The sequence below is a fragment of the Thermothelomyces heterothallicus genome (assembly GCF_042370625.1).
Source record: "Thermothelomyces heterothallicus CBS 202.75 unplaced genomic scaffold P884_scaffold_31, whole genome shotgun sequence".
Classification (NCBI taxonomy): domain Eukaryota; kingdom Fungi; phylum Ascomycota; class Sordariomycetes; order Sordariales; family Chaetomiaceae; genus Thermothelomyces; species Thermothelomyces heterothallicus.
The window spans coordinates 86,686-107,108 of NW_027192592.1; the positions used below are offsets into that span (position 1 = coordinate 86,686).

Genomic DNA, 20,423 nt, shown 5'->3' on the forward strand with positions numbered 1-20,423 from the left:
GCCAAAGCTTCTTGAAAGATGCTTTCCTCGAGTCGAGATACGCTGGGCAGCGTGAACAATGGCCCGGTGAATCCGTAGGGAATGGGACGAAGACTCGATCGGCGATTAAAACAGGCAGACCGCGGAAAAAGCGATACAAGAAGCGAAGGTTGGTCTCGTACCCGTGGCCACGCAAGGAGTTGATCTTGAGAGAAGGAGTGGGAGGGAAACCACACGCAGGGTAGAGGGAAGGCAGCAGGGTAGATGAATGGCAATGTGGGAGTTTCTGGTGGGAATCTGTACCCTTGAGACCTGAGGTGGGGCCAGGCGGGGGTCCAGAAAGGTACAGTGTGCAGTAGGTATCCTCACAGTGGAAAGCACAACCATGAACCACGCAGTGGCATTGGCTCAGTGGCTCGGGATTCAGGTTCTAAGCTTATCCAGCAGTTCTCTTGCGCTGGGTGGGCCATGTCATCTGAATGTGCTATCTCCTTGTTGTACTTACCACGGGAAGGAATAATAGATGAAAGTTTCCCTCCGCGTGTAAGGTACGTCGTATCTTTTGACAGCTGAGTCCCCTTCAGGATACTACATGCACTGAGACGAGTGCGTCCCTTCCGTAGTCGCCGTCCAGTATCATCGGAGTGGTCTGATTGGGGGAGTCGGTGCCGGATACCTACCTACCTAGGTAGGTATTTTCCTTCCAGTAATTCGGACGCACCCATTCGCGTCTGTCGGTGAGAATGGGAAACTACACTCTAACTAGTCCCAGAGCTGAAGAAATGGGGGAAGAACAGTTGCGCCGTGCTACCGTTTCTTTTTGCCTGAACTTTCATATTTTGGGGTACAGTGTCCCGGGAGAAGGGTCGGGTTCGATCCTTATCAACATATCGTAGTGTACGGAGCCCGAGTTCTTACACAGTGCTTTAAGGGTTTTTGGGTATCGGACCACGAAACGCCAAGCCTTTCGGGAAACCCAAGTCCACTCATCCGCTGACCTTCCACTGCGGTTATGACAAGCTTGCTTTTGCATGTTTGAGTTCTACTTTTGCGGGTCTCCTTGCTGATAGTTTTTTCAGCTATCCTCTAGTTATTCCCTCGAAGCAACGTGTTCAAGCCAGGACAAAGGTTGAGCTTGATCTGGGATGGCGAGTGGGGATAGAAAAGCGGGACGGGACGGAAGCCTCAACAACCGAAACCGACTATTCAACCATTTTCTGACGAACCTTGACATTTTTTTGGCCCTCGCCAGGATTGGCCGAGCGGGGCACCTCTGGGGAAGTTCGGACCAAAACAGGCGACAGCGTGCAGAACGCCGAAAAACACCGCTATCACCCGAGAGAATGATAGAGTTCTGGTTGCGATGCCTCCGCGTTGAAGGAGCAAGTCTTGACCGGGACTTTTTCAAGTCAATTGATCCAAAACTGTACAGAACAGAGCAGGGAAAGCGCAGGATCGCCGTTGGGAGTTGTGGGTGGCGCTTGACATCCGCCAGATATCCCCAATTGTTGGGCTCCCTTCCGAAGGCAAGGCATCCTGGCAGCCGACCGACAAATAATCCGTACATACGTAGTATGTCCCGATATGCACAAGGGTCGGGTTGAGACCCGCAGATCCCCAACATTCAATCCACGACCAGAGCGCGACGAGATCCAGCGCACAGTAGGCGGTTGTCATGTTGTTGATCTCGGGGCACGCAGGGCTTTCCAAATAAGGCAAATCCGGAGTATGTATGAAGCATTCATGTATCTCGTACGGGGTAGTGCACCAGTGTATTTCATTCCGGAGCGCTTCAACTCTCGAGGGAAGATTCAGGTTCGAATGCATTTTCTCGATCGAGGGACAGGGGCCGCTTCCTTCCGCCCGGTGACAACGTTCATTTCCCCCGAGCCTCCATGCCCCCCACTGGCGCCCGCGGGCTCCGGCTACACTACAGTCACAGTGTTCGCCACACTATGGTGGATCTGCCACCTTGGTCCGGTGCGTTTCCAGAAGTTGCAACGGGTTTGCCCACATTCGGTGGATGTACTTGTACTTTAAGGTTTCCACGTTGTATTAGACGTAACCTGACATCCAAACAGGTACCTTACCTTAACCAGCCCACACTTAGGGAAAGGAAGTGTAAGGCACCGATCCAGTATATCCGGTACTTACGTATCTGCGCAACGATATGCGTGCACCATCGTGTTTGTCCCGGTTCAGTCAGCCATGAATCACAAGTTGCCGTGCTGACAAAAAGGGGATTCGATGGAACGGAGCTTCCTCTGGATGGAGTGAGAGGATGTCTGGCGGATCATGGGATCATTCGCATATTCCGGCGACCAAAAAAGGGGATGAACGCTCTCTCGTAGTTCTGTGCAGTGTAATTAGTAGTAGCGAGGGTATTATGAGGTATGTGCTCGAAACGACTACACTAAACGTCGGCATCACCACGACGGCGACGCGACGGCCCGGGGGGGAAGATCGATCTCGGTTGGCTGCCGTTCCCCAGACCACAGCGCGGGCCAAACCGACCCGGCCAGGCGGTCCCACCGAGGGCTTTTGACATCAAAATCGTACGATAACCCACATACCATGCGATGGCAGAGCTACAATCATCCACTCACCTTCAACTTTCTCAGCCCTACAGACACCTAAATTACACAGTGTCCGCGCTCTTTCCGCGATTATCAGGAACTAGGGTATATGACGACCCATGGGTGCGACTTCTTGGATTATTATATGGATTACCACCCATGTGTACTAACGCTACGGGCTGCAAGGGCATGACAGGCATGTGACCGCGGCTGCTACACTGCCCTAGCCGTACATGATCGGACAACGGCTTTGCATATCAACGTACGTGAGGTACTTCGACTTCGACCAAGACCTAAGTCGGTACGAAGGGTACGTAAAGGACAACATGCAAAAGTTCACCCGCGTTGGTGGGTAGCTAGGGGTTATGTATGTATACATGTATGTATATAGCCAGGGGCCCCCCTCCGCTCCAGGGGTTTGATATATTTATGCGCACACATACAGAAGTTCTTCATTCCCAGAATGGAAAGTTGGTTATCTTTACTAGATCTAGCCAAATTGTAGCTTGTGCCAAATGTTCAAGGCGCACGCGATTACAAGGGAAACAACACAACCCCGTTGCCCCCCGACGTACGCCAATCCTTATCCTCGAAATCTCTATAGCCCCCAATGATTGACCCTTCAAGGACGTGAATGGGCATCATCACACGTGCCAGACTTCTCTCGCCTTCCGGATCATCATCTCTGACGCAACATGCTGACTCCCATCCATGACCTTCGAAGAGGTTGGGAAGTAGAGGCAAAAAAGAATGGATGAAATGCTACAAAGGAAAATAAAATAAGTCATGTATGTGTATATATAGGTATTCCGCGCCAACACCCCGGACTCTCCTGACCCAACCCAGCGCAAAACCCTAAACCGAGGCAACCAAAGTCCAAGCCAACCTAAGCCAAGCGAGCAAGGTATCAGCAGCAACCGACGACCAACCTTAGAGAGAGAAAGAGAGAGACAAGAGCCCGAGACATGATGACAGAACGCTCATTAAAGAAGTATTCAACCTGACACAAGCACCCCCAACGTGCAAACCACCAGTGCCCACGCCTTCGAGCGGATCTGGTTCGGCGGGACAATATGATTCAGTAAGTCTCGCCCAGATCTCCCAATGCTCTCGAACTAGCCCCGCTAGTCCTCCTGCCCGAAATCGAGATCCCCGTCGATGTCGACCCACCACTCTGTCGCCTAGAAGTCGGCACGGGGATCCCGCTTCCGCCGGCCGCGCCACCGGCCAGGGCCGCCTCCATCTCCAGCCGATTGTACGTCCCTCGCCGGCTGGGGGTGCGATACTCGGTGCCGTCGACGGCGAATCCCCCGTTCTCATCTGCCTCTTCTTCCTCTTCTGCCATGACGGCACTGCTGCCCGTATAGCTCACGCTTCCGCTGTGTCTGTGGCCGTGTCCATTGCGCATGCCTAGGCTGCTGCGCGGCCTGCTCAGCGGGGTGCGGGTACTGGACATGCTGGCGCGGCTCACGGGCCGCGGAGGCGGCATAGTCGTACCTGACGAGCCGCCATTGTAGGAGTCGGTGCGGCTTGCGGTGCGGCTTGCGGGGCGGGCGTAGCTCGAATGGCTGGCTCGGCTGGGGGGGCGGTTGAAGTCGAAGTCGGTGGTGGTGCCGGTAGTGTTGGAGTTGTTGGAGGAGGCGCCGGTTGGGTTGCGGTTGGGGAGGGGGCCAAAGGAAAGGCGCGAGACGCCCGATGCACTAAGTCGGGGAACGTGCTTGGTCGCGCTGGAAGAGATGCTGCTGCGGGAGTCGGATGGAGCGTGGCGGGATTGGGAGGGGGTCGTATCGGAGCCGGCGAGGCTGGTGGCGCTGGACGAGGCCGTAGAGCCAGTGGCGCGCTTGCGGGTGCGGATCGTGACGGTTGAGGGAACGGTCATGGGGCCTCGCGGGGAGGAGCGCGGGGGAGTGTTGGCGGCGCCCGGAAGCTTGGAGCGGGCGGACTGCACGCGGGCTTCCAGCCGTTGCATCTGGGCGGTGAGGGTCCGAATGTGGACGAGGGAGTTGGAGGGCGCGACTCTGTGAGAGGGTGTGCGGGTGGGTTTCGCGGCCGACGACCGGTGGACCGGGGTTCTCATGGCACTGGAGGTAGTGACGACCCGAGTGGAGCGGGAAGAGGATGTGGAAGCCGTGAACGCCCGTGGCTTTGGGGTGATACTGTGGGAATCGGCTGAGGGCAGCCTGCTCTTTCGTTGGGCGGCGGGCGTCTTCAGCCCGCTTATTTTGGGCAGCGGCAGGGAGGCATCAGACATGGGAGGTGATGGCGGGTCTCGGAGTTCCGAGGTGGTGTCCGTCGCGGACAGCGACTTGAGGTCTGGCGGAGTCATGATCATCGGAGAGCTCGCGGTCGAGTGCGGCGAGTTGCAAAACGAGGGAGAGCCTGGAATCGAAGAGATATCGGTAGATATGCTCGATAGATGGCGAGACTCCTGTTTCTTGAGCTTGTCCTGCAGAATCTCGGCTTCGATCTTAAGATCGGCAAGTTCCTCCTTCAGCCTCTGAGACTCGACCCGGAGTCGCTCTCGCTCTTGCTCCCCAATCTTGATTTCCTCTTCGAGCATGACGGCCCTTTCGATGGCAACGTTGTATTTGAACTCGAGGTCTTCCAGCGAGGAGGTGGTGGTTCGTGCCTGGCGTTCAAAGTCATCGTTGGCAACCTCGATGTCGCGGAGCTTCAGCTGGAGCGTTCTGTTTGCGTCGCGGAGGTTCGTAATCTCCTTCTCAAGAGCATTCTGCGCCGCATTCGCCTCCGCCTTGGACTCCTTATACTTCCTCTGCGCGTTGTGTTAGCGAAGCTGCCCTCCCCCCTACTAACGGGCAACCTTTCGACTGGGCGACATGACCTACCTTCCACTCTTCCACTTCAAAGCTCAGCCCCTCTGCTTTTTGCCGCAGCGCACGTTCCCGCTTGTCGGCCGCATCTAGGTCCTTCTCGAGTTCTGCCTCTAGTTCCTTGCTCGAGGCTTGGAATTCGGCCAGCTCGGCCTCCAGCACCTCGTATTGTGACTTATACCAGGCCAAGGCATCCTCCACGCTGGTTCCTTCTCGAGGAGGGGACGATGGCGGCTCGGACATTTGGGTTGTCTACGCAGCGGCGTGCGGTTTTGCGCAATTTCGCATGTGACGAAAGAAAGCGATCGAAAAACAGCAGTGAACGAGTGTTGCGAGCTGACTTCGTGGCTAAACAAGAGAAAAAAAGCCGTCCGTCAAACCTCTCAGATTAGGTAAAGGACTTTCGTAGCAAGAATGATGATGTTCTGGTTATTCCGTGCCTATTGCGTGCAGCACTGCGGTCCTGGGGTTTGGGCGACAGCAGGGTCAACAACCTCCACCTCGGATTGCGACCGAGAGACACAACATACCCAAACCGGGGGGTGTTGGGGATCCCGCCGAATGAGCTCGGCGGTCGAGGGAGTGCCGGAATGCCGGCCCGCAGTGTCGCCGATTGTTGACGTCGTCTGGCCGCAGCGCGCAAGCCGGTTTACCTACCTTTTGCGCTGTTGTCGTCGCCGTCGATGTTGAAATGCGGTGTCGTCTATGGGGAAGGAAGGAGGATCGACTTTCAGGCGGAGGGTGTTTGGCTTGGCGTTCGGTTGTCGCTCTGCTTGGGCCGTCGCATGCGCTCACAAGTGGCGCCCTAGCAACCGTGCACGAGTGGGGCAGGCCTACACGGTCGTCAACTTAGTGGCCGGGCGTGTCCCACCTGACAACCATCATGCGTGCCTGCGTGTGCTTGCGTTGTTAACAAGCCGAGCCGAATCATGGTTAATGCAGGAGAAGCGGTCACCCCACGCTAGATAACCCATCCGTGCTAACAATAGCATCGATCTCGTGCATTCATTTTCTGGATCAGTCCCTTTTTGCGGCAAGTTACCAAAATGATACTTCTGTGTATGCCATATATGTATGTAAACGCAATATGGATTCCACTATCTGGTAACTTCTGGCACCTAAAGTAGGCAAGGTGCTTCGTACATACAATGCATACTAATTACACTTAACCTCACGTCCCTTACTTACCTCTTTACCTGCGTGCATGCATCCCGCAGCCGCTCCCTCTCATCGAGCCCCACGGGGCTTCCTATACCTCCATTTCGAAACCTAAGTCCGGAAAAAAGGCCCGCATTTTTCACAAGATTGTCTCTTCCGGAGCGCTTTTTTTTTGTGGGGGGGGGGGGGGGGTTGTCTCCAGAATGTACCCTGTTTCAGCTTAACAACCCTCGATTGAAGAAGGGACAGGGATAACGCTCCCTGTTCCGTATGGAAGCATTGCTACCCGTGTCAATTCAGCTAAAAGGCCACGGCAACTTGCCGTTTGATTATCGTGAATCCGTCGGTCTGAAGAAGCTGCGGTATTTGACGGCCCACTGATCTATAGCAGTTGCGTGTGAATCTTGGTCTATAGTAATGAGGAATTCTCCTAAGTTTTTCGGACATTTTCCTCAGAGCTGACTCCAACCTTTCGGTGACTCAATGGACATCTGACGGGGCACGACCCCCATCAGATGTCAAAGCAGCAGCTAACTTCAAACCCCCTCCCTCCTTTAAATCTTCTTCAACTACCATTGCTTCCTCTCTCTCTCTCTCTCTCTCTCTCTCTCTTTTTTTTTTTTTTTTTTCCTCCTTCCTCTCACAATCCATACTCTTTTGCCTTCCCTTTGGCAAAATGCATACCGGCCGCAAAGTGAAACAGCTTGGCCGCGACGATGGTCCTCTCCCTCTGGCTAAACTCGACAAGCCGGTCGTAGAGCTCGTCGAGGGGGACCACGACGCGCTGGATGTGCTCGCCGTCCTCGAGGCGCTGCTCGGGCAGGGGCTCGTCCTCGCGAAGCCGCACCTCCACCATGGTCATGCGCATGGTGGTGCTGCTCAGGCCCGGGTCGGCGGCCTGGACGGGGCTGATGCTGACCACCTCGCACTCGTACCCCGTCTCCTCGCGGAACTCGCGCACGGCCGCCTGCTCGGGCGTCTCCTCCTCGTCCACCAGCCCGGCCGGCCACTCGACCGTGTACGCGTCCAGCGGCGGCCGGTACTGCACCACCAGCAGCGTCGCCGGCGGCCGCGACGGGTACAGCAACACGTTGCCAATAGCCACGGCATCGACGCCCCCCGAGCTCTTGGCCCGCGTCTTGCGCGACGCCGCCTCCCACGTCCGCGCCGTGCCCGTCTGGTCCACGTACGAGATCTTTTGGAGCGCGATCCACTTGGCCTCGTCGGTGGGGAGGTCCGTGACCGATGTGATGGTGGGTTCCTGGATCTTCTTGGTCATCTTGGCGCCGCTGTTGTTGCTGCTGCTGCTGCTGATGATGATGATGATGGCGTGCGTGACGGGTGGGCTTGTTGGCGGCAGTTTCTTTCCAGCCCCAGTTTTTTTTTCTTGATAAGACTATGAGTCGTTGGTGAAAACCTCCCCGAGAAGTGCAGTGGCGTGCAATGGGGAGGGCACAAGAGGCGGAAGCGGGGCCAAGAATTGAGAGACCCCGCATGCCACCCACAGTCCCTACCGCTAAATGTGGCTCCTCTATGACCTGGGTCCCTTATTCACTGCTGCGTAGTGACCACCAAATTTCATTCACTCTATTAGTACCCTGTAAAGAGAGACAAAGGACGGAAATAGGGTAAGGCCGGGCTGGTCGGAAGAGCTAATCATGGAAGGTGCGATTAACAGAAAAGAAATAATCAGACCTCAGAGCACAGACGGGAGACCTCGGGCTCCGGTCTCCCAGGCACCTATTATCCACCTGAGGTAATTCCGCGGCCGCATTATAATATCACTGGGGATTGGTTCCGGGCTTTCTTCTCCCCTCCTCGCTAGGTTGGGGGTAGTCAGGGGCTACGTAATTCAGCATCCCAAAAAGGGCAGAAATGTATTCAACTTGTGCCGCAGCAATGATGTTTGTATTTTATTGTTATAGGTTCTAATTAGATCACCAAGGTGTAGGGGAAGGGGTAAAGAGGAGTGGTCCATGACAGATGCCAACCTGTACTCGAAGGTCTTGCTCCGACGAAGAAACCTCGCCAGCTCAGAAGTAGCTGCTGTCGATGACGGGGGGGCCCGGAATAACGTACTCGTTGAAGTTGTTACCCCAGATGTCGACGAGGATGCCGGGGTCGTTGGCACTGTAAGCGCCCGGGATCTTGACTCCGGCAGGCAGCTGGCCCCCTTCGCCGCCGGAAATCCTGACTTGCTAATTGTAGGAAGAGAAACAGTTAGCGGGGAGACATCACCCGAATGAAGGGAGGAAGAAGAACGAAGAGGAAGAAGAACGAAGAGGAAGAAGAACGAAGAGGAAGAAGAACGAAGAGGACGGCAAGGGACGGGGAAGAGCCGAGACTCCAGAAACTTACATAGCAGCTCATGTAGAACTGCGCGCCGCCTGGCTGGCTGGCAGTGTGTAGCGCGATAGCCTCGGCCCGGACGAGATAGTCGCCCGCGGGGATGTGGCTGGGGATCTTGAAGGTGCGCTTGCCGCAGTTCTCGTTGAGCTTGTCGGTGCCCCAGGTCTTGGTGCCCGCGTCGTAGCCGAACTCGTCCACCTTGAACCAGTCGCCGGACCCGTCGGCAGTGGAGGCGTCGTCCACCTTGCTCATGTAGATGAGTACCGGGCCGAAGTGGTTCCCGCCGATGGCCTCGTTGGCGCACGAGCGGTCGCCGGGCTGCGCGTGCATCTCAACCGTGAACTCGTCGCCGGCTAGCCGGGGGAGGAAAGGAGGCCTACGTGTTAGACAACGGCGAAATCGATCAAGCGGGGACTGGTCTAGAAGTCGGGAGCCCGTACCGTTCACCTCGCAGAAGCCCGACACCCCCTTGGTGCCGCCGGCGTTGCAGGTCATGTCGCCGCTGGTCACACTAGTGACGGGGCTATTGTTGGGCTAATTAATGAGAAAATGTTAGTTCGCCGGCCAAGACTCTCTGGGCAGATAACCAGGGGCGGTTGTCTGTGACTGACCGGCATCCGGGTGCACAGCGTATCAAAGTCGGTCGAGCCGCTGCTCGCCTGCTGGAAGATGGAGTGGGCCGCAGCATGCTGAGCAAGGAGCCCAGCGGCGAACAAGGCCGGGGTATACGACTTCATTTTCGGTCAACTGAGGCTTTGGACTGGGAAGGTGTTGGCGATCCTGGTGCGCTCTCTGCTGCTGGGCGGCGATGCAGTCCTAATTATATCAAGCGGAATCCCCACACGAGTTTGGCGTATAACAGCTGGGCGCGCGGCTGGCTAAAAGTGAATGATGCTGGCTCGTCTGTGTCTCGAAGATCGACCACAGGTCAGGGCAAGGGAAGACAGGAAGACAGGGTAGTTATACTGCGTAATCGTCCTGAGCATTTCCGAGACCCGGTTCTCTCTCTTTCTGGATGTGATCTTTGATCTCGGTACCATACCTCCCGTCAGCCCACTGCCGAATCCTGAGGCCACCTACGGCCATGGACGATTCTGCCCATGCTTGTAAACCGATATTGGATCGACAGGTATCACGGCCCGTCGAGTCGAGCGCCAAGCCTCCGTCATGCCGAGTTCGCGCACGGGTGAGAAGCGATCAACAACGGCGCGGCACGAGTTGGGGATGTCGTTGGCCGCTAAGCTATTTAAGTGAATCAGGATTGGGCCCGCCCGCGCGCGATGCCCACCCGGAAGTGCGGCGCTCGTTTCCCCAGTCGGCTCGATTCTCTCGGAAGCGCGACACCAGGCCGTGCCGCGGTCCCCACCCACGTCCGCATTTATCCAGCAGTTGGGGAGTGCCGAGGGGCAGATCTGGAAGCCCAACATCTCAACTCAAAGGAAGCGGGTCTTGAGCGGGAACGTGACGACAAGAGGGCTTGCTTGATGCCCCATCACTTGTCAACCCAAGAACGCGCAATGCGACATTGGACAAAGCTCGGCGGTAAATCGTCGCTCTCATTTCCCGGTTTCTTTCCGGGAACAATGCATATATTTTTATCTGAGAAAACAAATAACAGTCGTCTAGCTGCGAGAGACAGACACATCAGCTTCTCCTCCCTGTCACCAAATCGACCTCTTCGGGCCGGACCCTCTTCGTCTTCTTGACGAGCTTCCACCACAAGATATTGATGATATACACAGGGATTCCAATGTACGAGGTCAGGAACTTGTCGACTTGGAAGTGCGGGATGAACGCCGAATAACCGCTGAATATGATGACGAGGGCGGTGATGGTCAGCGCGATGTACGCGCCCCACGGCAGGAGGGGGTTCCGGTACGGCATCACCTCGCGTGGGACGCCCTGCGCCTTCATGGCCTTGATCATGGCCAGGTAGCTCACGAGGACGGCTATCCAGTTGAGCGCGCCGAACACGGTCACCAATGACACGAAGTAGCCAAAAACCGTCGCGGAGGACTTGGTCGCGTTCATGAAGCCGAGGGCGATGAAAATGGAGGAGAGGGCAACGGCCGGAATCGGCACGCCGCTCTTGTTGGTGCGCTGGATCAGCTGAGGGGCCTGGCCGTCCTTGGCCAGGGCCCAGGCCGTGCGCGAGGCGAGGTAGATGTCCGAGTTGGCGGCGCTGATGGTAAAGATCATGAGCAGACCGTTGACGGCGTCGTCGAGCTTGTTGACACCGGCGATCTGCGCGGCGACGACGAAGGGAGAGGCCACTGCGGGTAGGTCGTCAGTACGGCGTCTCGCGTTTATTTTCTTAGAAAAGGATGGAAAGGGAGGAAGGAGGAGGTGGGGGGTGGTAAAAGGGACGTACATCCGCTGGTGCCCTTCTTGGTGGCGGCCAGCAGTCTCTCGCTATTGTAGGGAACGGCCATGCCGAGAACCAAGACGCCGGCGACGTAGAAGAAGACGATCCGGAGGAGGGTCTGGTTGACGGCGCGGGGAACGTTCTTGCGGGGGTTGGGCGTCTCGCCGAACGCTACGCCGATGAGCTCGGTCCCGAGGTAGGCAAAGGTAGCCTGGACCAAGCAAGCCCAGACGCCGAGGAAGCGGCCGGTGGCGCCGGGGATCACGGCCGTGTCGCCGCCCGCTGATGCCGTGTATTGCGCAAAGGCGCCCGGGTCCCGCCAAAAGACGAAACCGGTGCGAACGCCGTTAGGGCCACCGCCGAGGGCAATGATGAAGCAGAGCAGGATGAGCATCAAGATGACGAGGGCTTTGACCAGCGACATCCAGAATTCGGCCTCGCCAAAGAATGAGACGTGGATCATCTGTTGAGAATGTCAGCCAGCCGCTCCCATTGGCTGCCTGGCTTGGGAAAGGGGAAAGGGGAAAGGGGCAAGGCGCACATTGAGGGCGACGATGGTGACGCCGAAGACGACGATCCAGACCGACACGTTGATGTCTGGCCTCCATTTCTGCAGCAGAATCCCCGTAGCAGTGAGGTTGTTCGGTAGCACAATGACGTATTTGAAAAAGTAGTTCCAGCCCGTCGCGAATCCCATCGCCGGGTCGACAAAGCGTGTGGCGTAGCCCGAGAAGCTCTTTTTCATCGGCAGCCAAGCACCCATCTCGCCGAGCGCGACCATGACCACGTAGACAACGAAGCCCATGAAAGCGTATCCGATAAGCAGTGACCCAGGTCCGAATTTGAGGGATGTGCCGGTGCCGATGACGAGACCTGCGCCGAACGTCAGCTCCCGCCCAATATCTGGAGCCGCGCTGGGTCAAAACTTACCGGTTCCAATCGCTCCCGCAATGGCCATCATATCTGCAACGACACCGCGCTCCCCGTTAGTGCTGGTCTACTAATCCGGGTCCCTCCGCCCCCCCCCCCAACAAACACTCAACTACACAAACAAATACGCACTCAGCTGCCGAGGCTTCATCCCCCGGTGCAGGTCATCCTGGGCCTCGTCGACGATGCCTTCTTCGCCGCTCAACTCGGACTGAGGAACATCTTGGACGGGAGTCGGCGACTTCTCGCCGCTCTGACCGTCGCGGCTCTTGGAGAAAAATCTCGCCATGCTGTGCACTCGCGGCCGCTCGCGGCCCCTCTTTGCCCTGGAGGAAGGAACGGGGGGACAGAAAGCAAGTGGAATATATGAACTAGCGCTAGGACCCCGGCCGACAAGTCAAACGCGCAGAGGGTAACCAAAGTCGATTGGGAACCGATGAAAACGATTTACGGCGGCCGCCGGAGGAGGCGATCTGAGATGGTTAATATAGCACGCGCCAAGCTGCCGACCGATGTGCAAAGAGGAGGTTATCGTCGGGACCCCGTTCGGTGGGTGAAAGTGGGACGGCAGAGCGCGGAAACGCATGCGCCCGCGGTCGCCGCGTGCTGGGGAAGAGCGTGCCAACAGGGATAGATGTTTGACCAAGAAAACATGGGGTCAACCAACCGTATTGCGTGTTAACGATGGCTCGACCCTTACCGGGCCGTATCTGCTCACCGTCGCATGGATCCATTGTTGGGATCGGATAACGTGCTTGGTGGGTGCATGGAGATGTACACTAATTACCGTGTGGTCGAGGTTACAATTTGGTCCCGGTTGGGCATGTCTGAAGAGTTATCGCAACCGCCACAGGGATCAACAACAGAGTTGGGTTCAGCCGAGGGTGAAGGGGGGATTGCTCCAAACCTCCCCTCCGGGCCATCGGGATCCGGAATGTTGCACATCAGTGGGGAGCGAGCACCCCCCTTCGGTGTCCCAAAGAGCAATCCGTCCGGTGCATCCCCATAGTATATATAATCCGTACATCACTTGCGCAGTGCTTGGCAGGTCGGCCGACGAACATTTGTGGCTGCTAGTACGGAATCCACTTCAAGTTCCAAGGATGGGCTGCCTGGGCAATGGTGGCAGAGATAAGGCTTTGCGGGTACGGAGTAGTTAATGCAGGGAATGCTCCGAAATATGGGTCAGCCAAGGCGCTATCCCATGTGTGGGGCGGCAGATGAGGAAGGTGCTCAGCGATAAATGCATCATCTGCTGGCAGGTCGCGGTGGAGAAGTCTTTGCTGGACGCGGGGTGCACCTGGCAAAGGCCCAACAGCACTCAGCATCCGGCTGTTGCCGCAGCTCAATGGCATCACTAGTTGGTGATCGGTGTGTGTTTCCGTTTCATAACACTGCAAGTTACACTCCACTAGGGAGCATTTGCTCAGGTTCGACTCGGGCCACTTACTGGACTGGCAATGTTGTGGAACTTTGCTTGAGCGCAACGAATGAAGCAGTGCGCTGCTCGTTGCTCACTCTCGCTGTTCGCTGGTCGGTGAGCGGATTGCGCCACCGAATGGGCAGGTACCGGGCTGTGGCTTTCGGGGGCCCTCAGGATCAGGCTAGTGGGCTGATGACAGGTACAGTACGAACTAGTGTGAGACACCGGTGGCTCTTGCTTACGGAGTACACTATTTCATTCGGCGGCTTGGCCAGGTTACTAAAGCTGATATCGTTTGCTACGGCAAGTGGTGGGTGAGTGAAGTGAGGCACCGTTTGTGCAGGTTGCAGTTGTTTCCCTCTCTGCGCCTCCCCGGCTTAGAACGTTACAGCAGGTGGCGAATCCTCCGTTCGAGTACTGGTAGTAGTGTACTCCGCACGCTGTGTTCCGTATACTTATTTACAAGCGCATCGGAAGGCAAGCATGACCCCGCCTCGGTAGTAAGGGAGGGAAAGAACAGAACAAGGCAAGGGTACTGTACACTAGAAGGACAGAAAAAATGGCAAAATGCCGAGCCCTGGTTGTCAGCTTCTTGGGTAGTGTTCCCCATAAGTGTGGATCCTCGGCTCAGTCTCTGTCAGTCCCCGGCACAAAGTGCGAACACTTTAAGGTCGCTTTAGCTCGGTACACTACCAGCACGCAACGCTTTAGTGTACGGATTAGACGCCGTCCCGGGACCCGACCCCAAGTCTTGGCAAGCCTAACCCGACATCAGCCTTGCCTTGTGATCTGGTGCGTTAAAATGCCGCCTTTCGAGACGAGATACGATAGCATATTTACAGTTTTTTATGGAGATTGGGAAAATAGTGAACCACCCCCGAGGCAGCAATTCATCACAGTGCGCCAGGAATTCGAAGCCTGCGCCCAGGATAGTGAGTAAGCACAGAGTCGTCGTTTCATAACAGTAGAGCATTTCGAAGCTCTCAGGGAATTTGCCTCGCAATGGCACTTCGCTGTGGATTAATTAATCAGGGCGTGCTGTGTTTGAAGATGTGCTCCCCGTCCGCGTTTGCTCACCACAGCTGAGACAACCTCGGTACAATTTTAACCCAAATCAAATTCTGAGTGCCCTAGCGAGGAAATAAATTGACGCTGTCTTGGTTGCAGTCAGTCCCCAGTAAGATACATAGTACGAGATAGGACAACGGAAATTCCGAATGTCAAACATATCGAGCAATTGCTAATCATGGGAGAGAAGATCGGTACATTGGTCGAGCGAGGTAGAAGACCCTGTTGGTTCTCGGCTCTTGACCTGCCTTCGACCTTCCAAGCACACCGCCGGCTTGGGTAAGAGAATCCGAGCAGTGACATTCCTCTCTATCCTTTAGTTTCTTCCTTTCTCATTCATTTCATTTATTTTCTTTTTTTGTTCTTGTGTGCGTTACAATTATGCGAACAACCCTTAATTCCGAACCACTACGCGGTCTTCGACTCCGCATATCTCAAACCCGGGGAAGTGGGTTGGGAATTAGGAGTTAGTCTGAATCCAAGATGTCATTTGCTCAGACTTCGACTCGCAGCAGGAAAGAAACTTCAATCTCTTGTCAAGGTACTTACATATAATTATTAGATGGATTGATTACACAGCCTGTGCGTTTCTCATCTTGTTTTGTTTTGAGTGGTTCGCGTTGACAATGCAATCGAATGGGTCCGCACTATCGTTCGACAAGATTAAGCTCCTCGAGATGCTGCTTTTCCTTCAACTGGCTTTCCTGCATCTCGATGGCGAGGGCGAATAGAAGGCCTCTTTCTTTTCACTTCTAGCTCCTTACATGAGTTCAAGGAGCTGAAGCTGACTCCCAAACAGTTCCTTGTGAGGAGCTTGCGGGAGCTTTAATATTGGTTCAGCTACAAAGCATTAGATTTCCTTTCCTCTTTCTTTTTCTCCCAGTTAAAAGCCAACTCATCAAGGCCAGAGGGGAGAACCTAACCTACCTACTTGAGGTACCTACTTTAGCCGAAGTATGGAATGGCTTCAGAAACTGAGCGAAAGTAATTTACAGGTTCATAGGGAACAGCGAAACGTCAGTTCGGTATGACCAACAAAGCCTAGACAACTAGGAGCGGTGGGGTTCAACATTCGCTATCGTCAGATGGCAGCATACCAATGTTTTCCTTTGAGTTTTGAGTCAGATGTGCAGTGTCGTTGGATTATTGGATAGCACTAATTAGAGAATGCACTGAGCTGCGTCCCTGGGCTGTCTGAAAGTCTCTCTCTTTTATTGTGGTTTTTAAGCTCATCCAAGCAAACTAACAACAACAACTTGTCACCTACCTTGAACTGTACGAAAGACAGTTTCGCAGCCTCGAGAACGAAAAGGCTCCCCAAGGGCCAACTATGCCATATGTTACATGTCCAAGGAACTACACCAAGGTAGCGAAATGTGTAATAACCCTAACCCTAAATTGGACTCGTTTTCGTAAGTGACGAGCCCCTTGCGCTTGGCTTAACTTAAGTTTTCATCCATTCACAGTCAACCGGACGATTCAGTTGATTTAATTACCCCACCAATACCTTCTTCGTAGGAAGTACGGACCTAGCGTCACACGCAACCCCTGTGCGCTGGCCATGATGCCACAAACGGCTGCAGGCGATGAGATTGCAGCATCATCGGATTGGCAGACCGACGTAAAAGGGAGCAATGGATCAGAGAACAAAGGGCCACAAGGAGAGCCGGTGTTGGGTGACTGCATCGAGTCACTGATCACTCACTGGCACACCTGCATCCAAGAGCTGCAGCGTCTCCAGCAAGCGGCCGAGGAGGCAGACAGACCGGTGCGGGGACTCGGCGCTCTGCTCAAGGTGCAGCAGCGCGCGTTGGACAAGACCATCCAGAGGCACCGGGGGCCGTCGCCGTCGCCCATCTCCCAGGCCCAGTACTTCGGCATCAAGAGCTGTTGCTGGGACGACAGATGGGCCGTCGTCAAGAAGTGCCGCGGCCTGGTCGCCATCAACAAGGACTTCCCCCGCAGCCCGCGGTTGCCGGTGGCTGCGGACGAGGGCTGGTTGGCCTACAAGGACCAGCCCTTCCAGGAGAAGCCGGTGGCGGTGGACGCCGTCGTCGACAGCGGCGCCACGTGGATCAAGTTTATTTCCATTTCACCCAAGACCCTCGAGTACCAGGTTGTGGCCGAAGGGTGGGAGAGCGAGCCGGAAGAGGAGGGCGGCGAGGGCGGCGCTGAAGGGGGCGACGGGCTGGGCCACACCGAGTTTGCCGATACCGTCAGCAAGATCGTCCGGGCCGCCCGATGGAACCACTGTCACCGGGTGCACCTCCTCCTGCCGGGGCTCCACGAGGGGAAATCCGGACTGGTCGACAGGATGATTCACTATGTCCGCCACAGGATGGGGGGAGAGGACGTGTCTGTGCAAGTTAGCTGTGCCGGCAGCCCCTTCCTCAGCGAGCCCCCTCCGCCGCTGGAAGAAGCCGTCACGGCGCTCATCCAGGACCGGGATGCGCTGGTCGGCGAGGACTGTGCCCTCCTGACCGCGACGGTCAACCTGGATCCCAGCGCCCTGGTCGCGCTCGTCACCGACCTCCACCACGGGCCGGTCCCCCTGCAGCCGGAGTGCCAGCAGAAGATCATCACCCGGTCGATCCTCGACCACGAGACCGACAACAACGATCTGGTGGCGCGCCAGGACATCCTCCCGACCGTCCTGTACCCGGCCCTGCGCGGCCGCAAGATGGTGTGCACCCGCGCCGCGGCGGCCTACTTCCGCAGGCTCATCGGCGCGATATCCACCCATTCGGAGGAGACCCGCGCGGCCTTGGTCCTCCCGCCCGCCGACGAAGCATCGTCGCCGACAGCCCTCCGCGGGAAGCTCCAGGCCTGGTCCGCCGTCCCGGTGCCCGACGACCTGCAGCTCCCCGTCGAGGTCGTGCCCGACGTCGACCTCGACGACGCTGCTCAACTGGCAGCGTCCGGCGCCCTGCCGCCCATGGCGCTCGGCGTGGCCCGCGACCTCTCGCCGCTCAACCGCTCCGTCTACTGCTACGGCTGGGCACACCGCCTGACCACCGTCACGGGCCACCGGGGCATCGAGCGGCAGGTCCGCCTGGCCGTGGCGCGGCACTGGACGCGCGGTGACGAACGCGACGAGGTCCCGCCCGACATCTGGCACCGCCACCTCGGCGGCTACCTGATCCACCGCGACAAGCCCAAGGACTGGCGGGACATGGTGCCCCCCGGGGAGGGGATCCCGCCCGAGGTGATGCGGTGGACCAATCCGTGGACGACCTGGGGCCGGGGCATCAGCACGTACGGGCTGCCGGACACCAAGACGTGGGAAGGGGTCGGGCACGGGGACAAGACGGCTTACGGGCGGAGGGTCGGCGGAAAACAGGTGCGGGTGGACGCTGAAGAGGAGGAACCACCCGAGGAACAGGAACAGTCATAAATGGTGCAGCATGGGGGTGGTTGTGGGAAAAGGGGAGCTTAGGTCTGGTTCTGGCATTTGCATGGGTACTTCTGCGCAGATAGAGATGTGTATATAAACGAAGCTGGTCTGGGGTATATTGAAGAGTTGGACAAAAAAATCGAGAAAGTTAAAAGAATGAGAGGAAAAAAAAGGCCATTACAAATGGTATATATCCAACCCCCATCAACACAACTGCTCCCCTATTTTTTTTTCGAACCAGAAGATCACTGCGTCCAAGTCAGCACCCGCTTCAATCACCTTTTTTAACCCCCCCCCCCCCCATTTTTTTTTTTTTTTCACACAGTCAATGGATGACACAAAACTTACATCTCCCCCTTTTCTCCGCGTCACCTCTCACAAACCCCGACAGGAAATCAAGCCTGCGCGGCGCCAGCAGGGGCGGTGGCGCCATCCGCCGGCTGGCCCTCGCCCTGGGGCTTTTCGTTGTCGTTGCCGTTCTCGCTGCTGCCGGCGCCGGCCTTCTGCTCCTTCTGCTGCTGTTCGTCCGCGACCGCCGGCTTGCGCAGGCAGCCGAAGAGGGCCTTCAAGACGTTGGCGACCTTCTTGAGCGGGTTGGGCTTCTTCTCGGAGGGCGCCGACGCAGCAGCCCCGGCGGCGGCAGCGGCGTCGTCGCCGGCTTCCCCGTCGGGCTTCTCGTTGTTGTTGGTGGTGGTTTGGTCCTGTTGGTCCTTTTGGGTGGTCTCCTGTGGCTGCTGTTGTTGTTGTTGCTCTTGTTGCTGCTGCTCCGGCTGGGTCTGGGCGACACCAGGGGCCTCGATCTGGGGCGCTTCGGTGGCCATCGTGATGCTGATGAGTGTGACGCTGGGGATTCGTGGAATACCCGGCTGGTTCGAGTTTTGGAGGAGGAGGAGGAGGAGGAGGAGGAGGAAAGAGCGAAGTCTGGGAAGATAGGCGATTGAAGGCAAACAACGAGAGCCGGAGGGAACAGCGTCCTTCTTAATTATGATTAATGACTGATTCCCCTGACGACCCGATAAAGATAATATCCAATTTCCAGCCGGGGAGTCCAATGCAGGGCTCCGGCGCCACCACCGTCTTGTTTGGACTGGGCCCTCGCGTAGATACCCTATTTAGTGTAATAAACATATCCCCATCCTGGGGGGGGGGGGCGCACATTTGGTGCCAATATGGATCTGAGACCCATCTCGTTTGCTCCGCCAAGCAATGACTATCGCGATGTCAATCTGCCAAGCCACTGGCCGGCACCGGCCCGTTGAGGGACTAGTGCCGGGGTGTCATTGAAAAGGGGGCAGCGCGTTCAACGAGGGCAAACAGAAAGCATCTCCTTTTTGAGTGCCATGGTCTAATTTCACTTTCCCGAAAGTTAGCCTCCACCAGGGGCGGATGCAGGTGGGATAGACTGCTAACCTCAGGTACGGGAGCGGTTAACGTATGTACATACTGTACGTACAGTACAGACTGAATGAAATTACACACGTACGGAATAAATAGGAGTTTGCTCACATTCGGGACAATGCCTGACTTGTTTGGCGGAGCACAATACTTGTTAAAGGTCGTCTTGGGAAACGGCCCGTGGGTATTCTAGCGTACGGAAAGTACTTGGTGTATAATAATGCCACTTCTTTCGGAAACAATTCGTCTGCGCCTCACGTATAGTTACACTAGTTAACCTTGGTTTATGGAGAGCGATCGCCACAGTTCGGGCCCAACACCCCGGATCTATCGAATTGGCTTGGCAACTAAACGCACCTGGCCAGCTAAAAAAGGGGGCACGAAAGGCTCACTAGCGGGTGGCCCACAAATTCTGACTAATCAGTCCCGCTTCAGGTTATTCATCGATTCGTGGTTTATTACGGAGTACTCCGTACCTCCGTACTTTGGTAGGTATTCAATTGTGTGGAGTCTGTGCGGCAAAATTAGTGAATTATCCGTCTGCATAAGTTCTGTTTTCATACCTCGCACCTCCGTTTCTGCTCAGGCGAACATTGGAAGTACTGAGCTTCAGACACATTCCATTCGGTCCAGGGCGTTTGCGGTCGATGAAGTTCTTGAACATGTTGCGTCCAGTCCAAAGCATAACGGCTCCCTGCATTTGCTGAATGGGGGGGGAGGGCGTGCCCAAGCCTTCCTTATGCCCAAGTCCGGGCGTGGTCCAAACACTTCCACGCTGAAAGACGACGGGACGGCGCCCTGTGGAAATGGATGGAATGTTTGGGATCGGGAAGGCAACGACAGGTGCCGCAAGGGCGAATTCTATGCATACGTACCTCTCCGGGCCCCGCGCACACAGCATCATACAAGGAAGACGTGGTAACATGTAAAGTCTCCGAGCCGGTCCAACTCGAAG

The 20,423-nt window shown here is 56.3% G+C and overlaps 7 protein-coding genes across 7 annotated transcripts; 1 reads left to right on the forward strand and 6 right to left on the reverse strand.

Annotated features, from left to right (window-relative positions):
- Positions 1-3,633: 3,633 nt before the first annotated feature.
- Positions 3,634-5,629, reverse strand: P884DRAFT_210352 (uncharacterized protein; the record flags this gene model as incomplete). The annotated part of the gene is made up of 2 exons (XM_069438996.1): positions 3,634-5,328; positions 5,402-5,629. The coding sequence occupies 2 exons, from the start codon at positions 5,627-5,629 to the stop codon at positions 3,634-3,636; spliced, it is 1,923 nt and encodes a 640-aa protein (XP_069294151.1).
- Positions 5,630-7,117: 1,488 nt separating this feature from the next.
- On the reverse strand, positions 7,118-7,958 carry P884DRAFT_264221 (NUDIX hydrolase domain-like protein). The gene has a single exon (XM_069441825.1). The coding sequence runs from the start codon at positions 7,821-7,823 to the stop codon at positions 7,185-7,187; it is 639 nt and encodes a 212-aa protein (XP_069294152.1). The 5' UTR covers positions 7,824-7,958; the 3' UTR covers positions 7,118-7,184.
- A 619-nt stretch (positions 7,959-8,577) lies between these two features.
- On the reverse strand, positions 8,578-9,630 carry P884DRAFT_280520 (glycoside hydrolase family 61 protein; the record flags this gene model as incomplete). The annotated part of the gene is made up of 4 exons (XM_069443449.1): positions 8,578-8,742; positions 8,903-9,246; positions 9,334-9,427; positions 9,505-9,630. 4 exons carry the CDS (start codon positions 9,628-9,630, stop codon positions 8,578-8,580), a joined length of 729 nt encoding a protein of 242 aa, XP_069294153.1.
- An 827-nt stretch (positions 9,631-10,457) lies between these two features.
- Positions 10,458-12,597, reverse strand: P884DRAFT_84318 (amino acid permease/ SLC12A domain-containing protein). Its single transcript, XM_069446117.1, has 5 exons — positions 12,321-12,597; positions 12,189-12,221; positions 11,800-12,131; positions 11,265-11,721; positions 10,458-11,166 (listed from the first exon to the last, which is right to left on the reverse strand). The coding sequence occupies exons 1-5, from the start codon at positions 12,475-12,477 to the stop codon at positions 10,538-10,540; spliced, it is 1,608 nt and encodes a 535-aa protein (XP_069294154.1). The 5' UTR covers positions 12,478-12,597; the 3' UTR covers positions 10,458-10,537.
- A 1,706-nt stretch (positions 12,598-14,303) lies between these two features.
- On the reverse strand, positions 14,304-14,876 carry P884DRAFT_264227 (uncharacterized protein). The gene has a single exon (XM_069441826.1). The coding sequence runs from the start codon at positions 14,582-14,584 to the stop codon at positions 14,372-14,374; it is 213 nt and encodes a 70-aa protein (XP_069294155.1). The 5' UTR covers positions 14,585-14,876; the 3' UTR covers positions 14,304-14,371.
- A 1,177-nt stretch (positions 14,877-16,053) lies between these two features.
- On the forward strand, positions 16,054-18,136 carry P884DRAFT_294706 (uncharacterized protein; the record flags this gene model as incomplete). Its single annotated transcript, XM_069444294.1, has 2 exons — positions 16,054-16,091; positions 16,198-18,136. 2 exons carry the CDS (start codon positions 16,054-16,056, stop codon positions 18,071-18,073), a joined length of 1,914 nt encoding a protein of 637 aa, XP_069294156.1. The 3' UTR covers positions 18,074-18,136.
- Positions 18,137-19,131, reverse strand: P884DRAFT_264230 (uncharacterized protein). Its single transcript, XM_069441827.1, has 2 exons — positions 18,422-19,131; positions 18,137-18,321 (listed from the first exon to the last, which is right to left on the reverse strand). Exon 1 carries the CDS (start codon positions 18,892-18,894, stop codon positions 18,469-18,471), a length of 426 nt encoding a protein of 141 aa, XP_069294157.1. The 5' UTR covers positions 18,895-19,131; the 3' UTR covers positions 18,137-18,321; positions 18,422-18,468.
- Between the last annotated feature and the right edge of the window lie 1,292 nt (positions 19,132-20,423).

Coding starts and splice junctions, on each gene's coding strand:
- P884DRAFT_264221 (XM_069441825.1), bottom strand. CDS start 7,823: ATGACCAAGAAGATCCAGGAACCCACCATCACATCGGTCACGGACCTC.
- P884DRAFT_84318 (XM_069446117.1), bottom strand. CDS start 12,477: ATGGCGAGATTTTTCTCCAAGAGCCGCGACGGTCAGAGCGGCGAGAAG. Junction 12,132..12,188: donor TGCGGGAGCGATTGGAACCG/GTAAGTTTTGAC, acceptor CGTTCGGCGCAG/GTCTCGTCATCGGCACCGGC. Junction 11,722..11,799: donor TCACCATCGTCGCCCTCAAT/GTGCGCCTTGCC, acceptor CATTCTCAACAG/ATGATCCACGTCTCATTCTT.
- P884DRAFT_264227 (XM_069441826.1), bottom strand. CDS start 14,584: ATGCTCTACTGTTATGAAACGACGACTCTGTGCTTACTCACTATCCTG.
- P884DRAFT_264230 (XM_069441827.1), bottom strand. CDS start 18,894: ATGGCCACCGAAGCGCCCCAGATCGAGGCCCCTGGTGTCGCCCAGACC.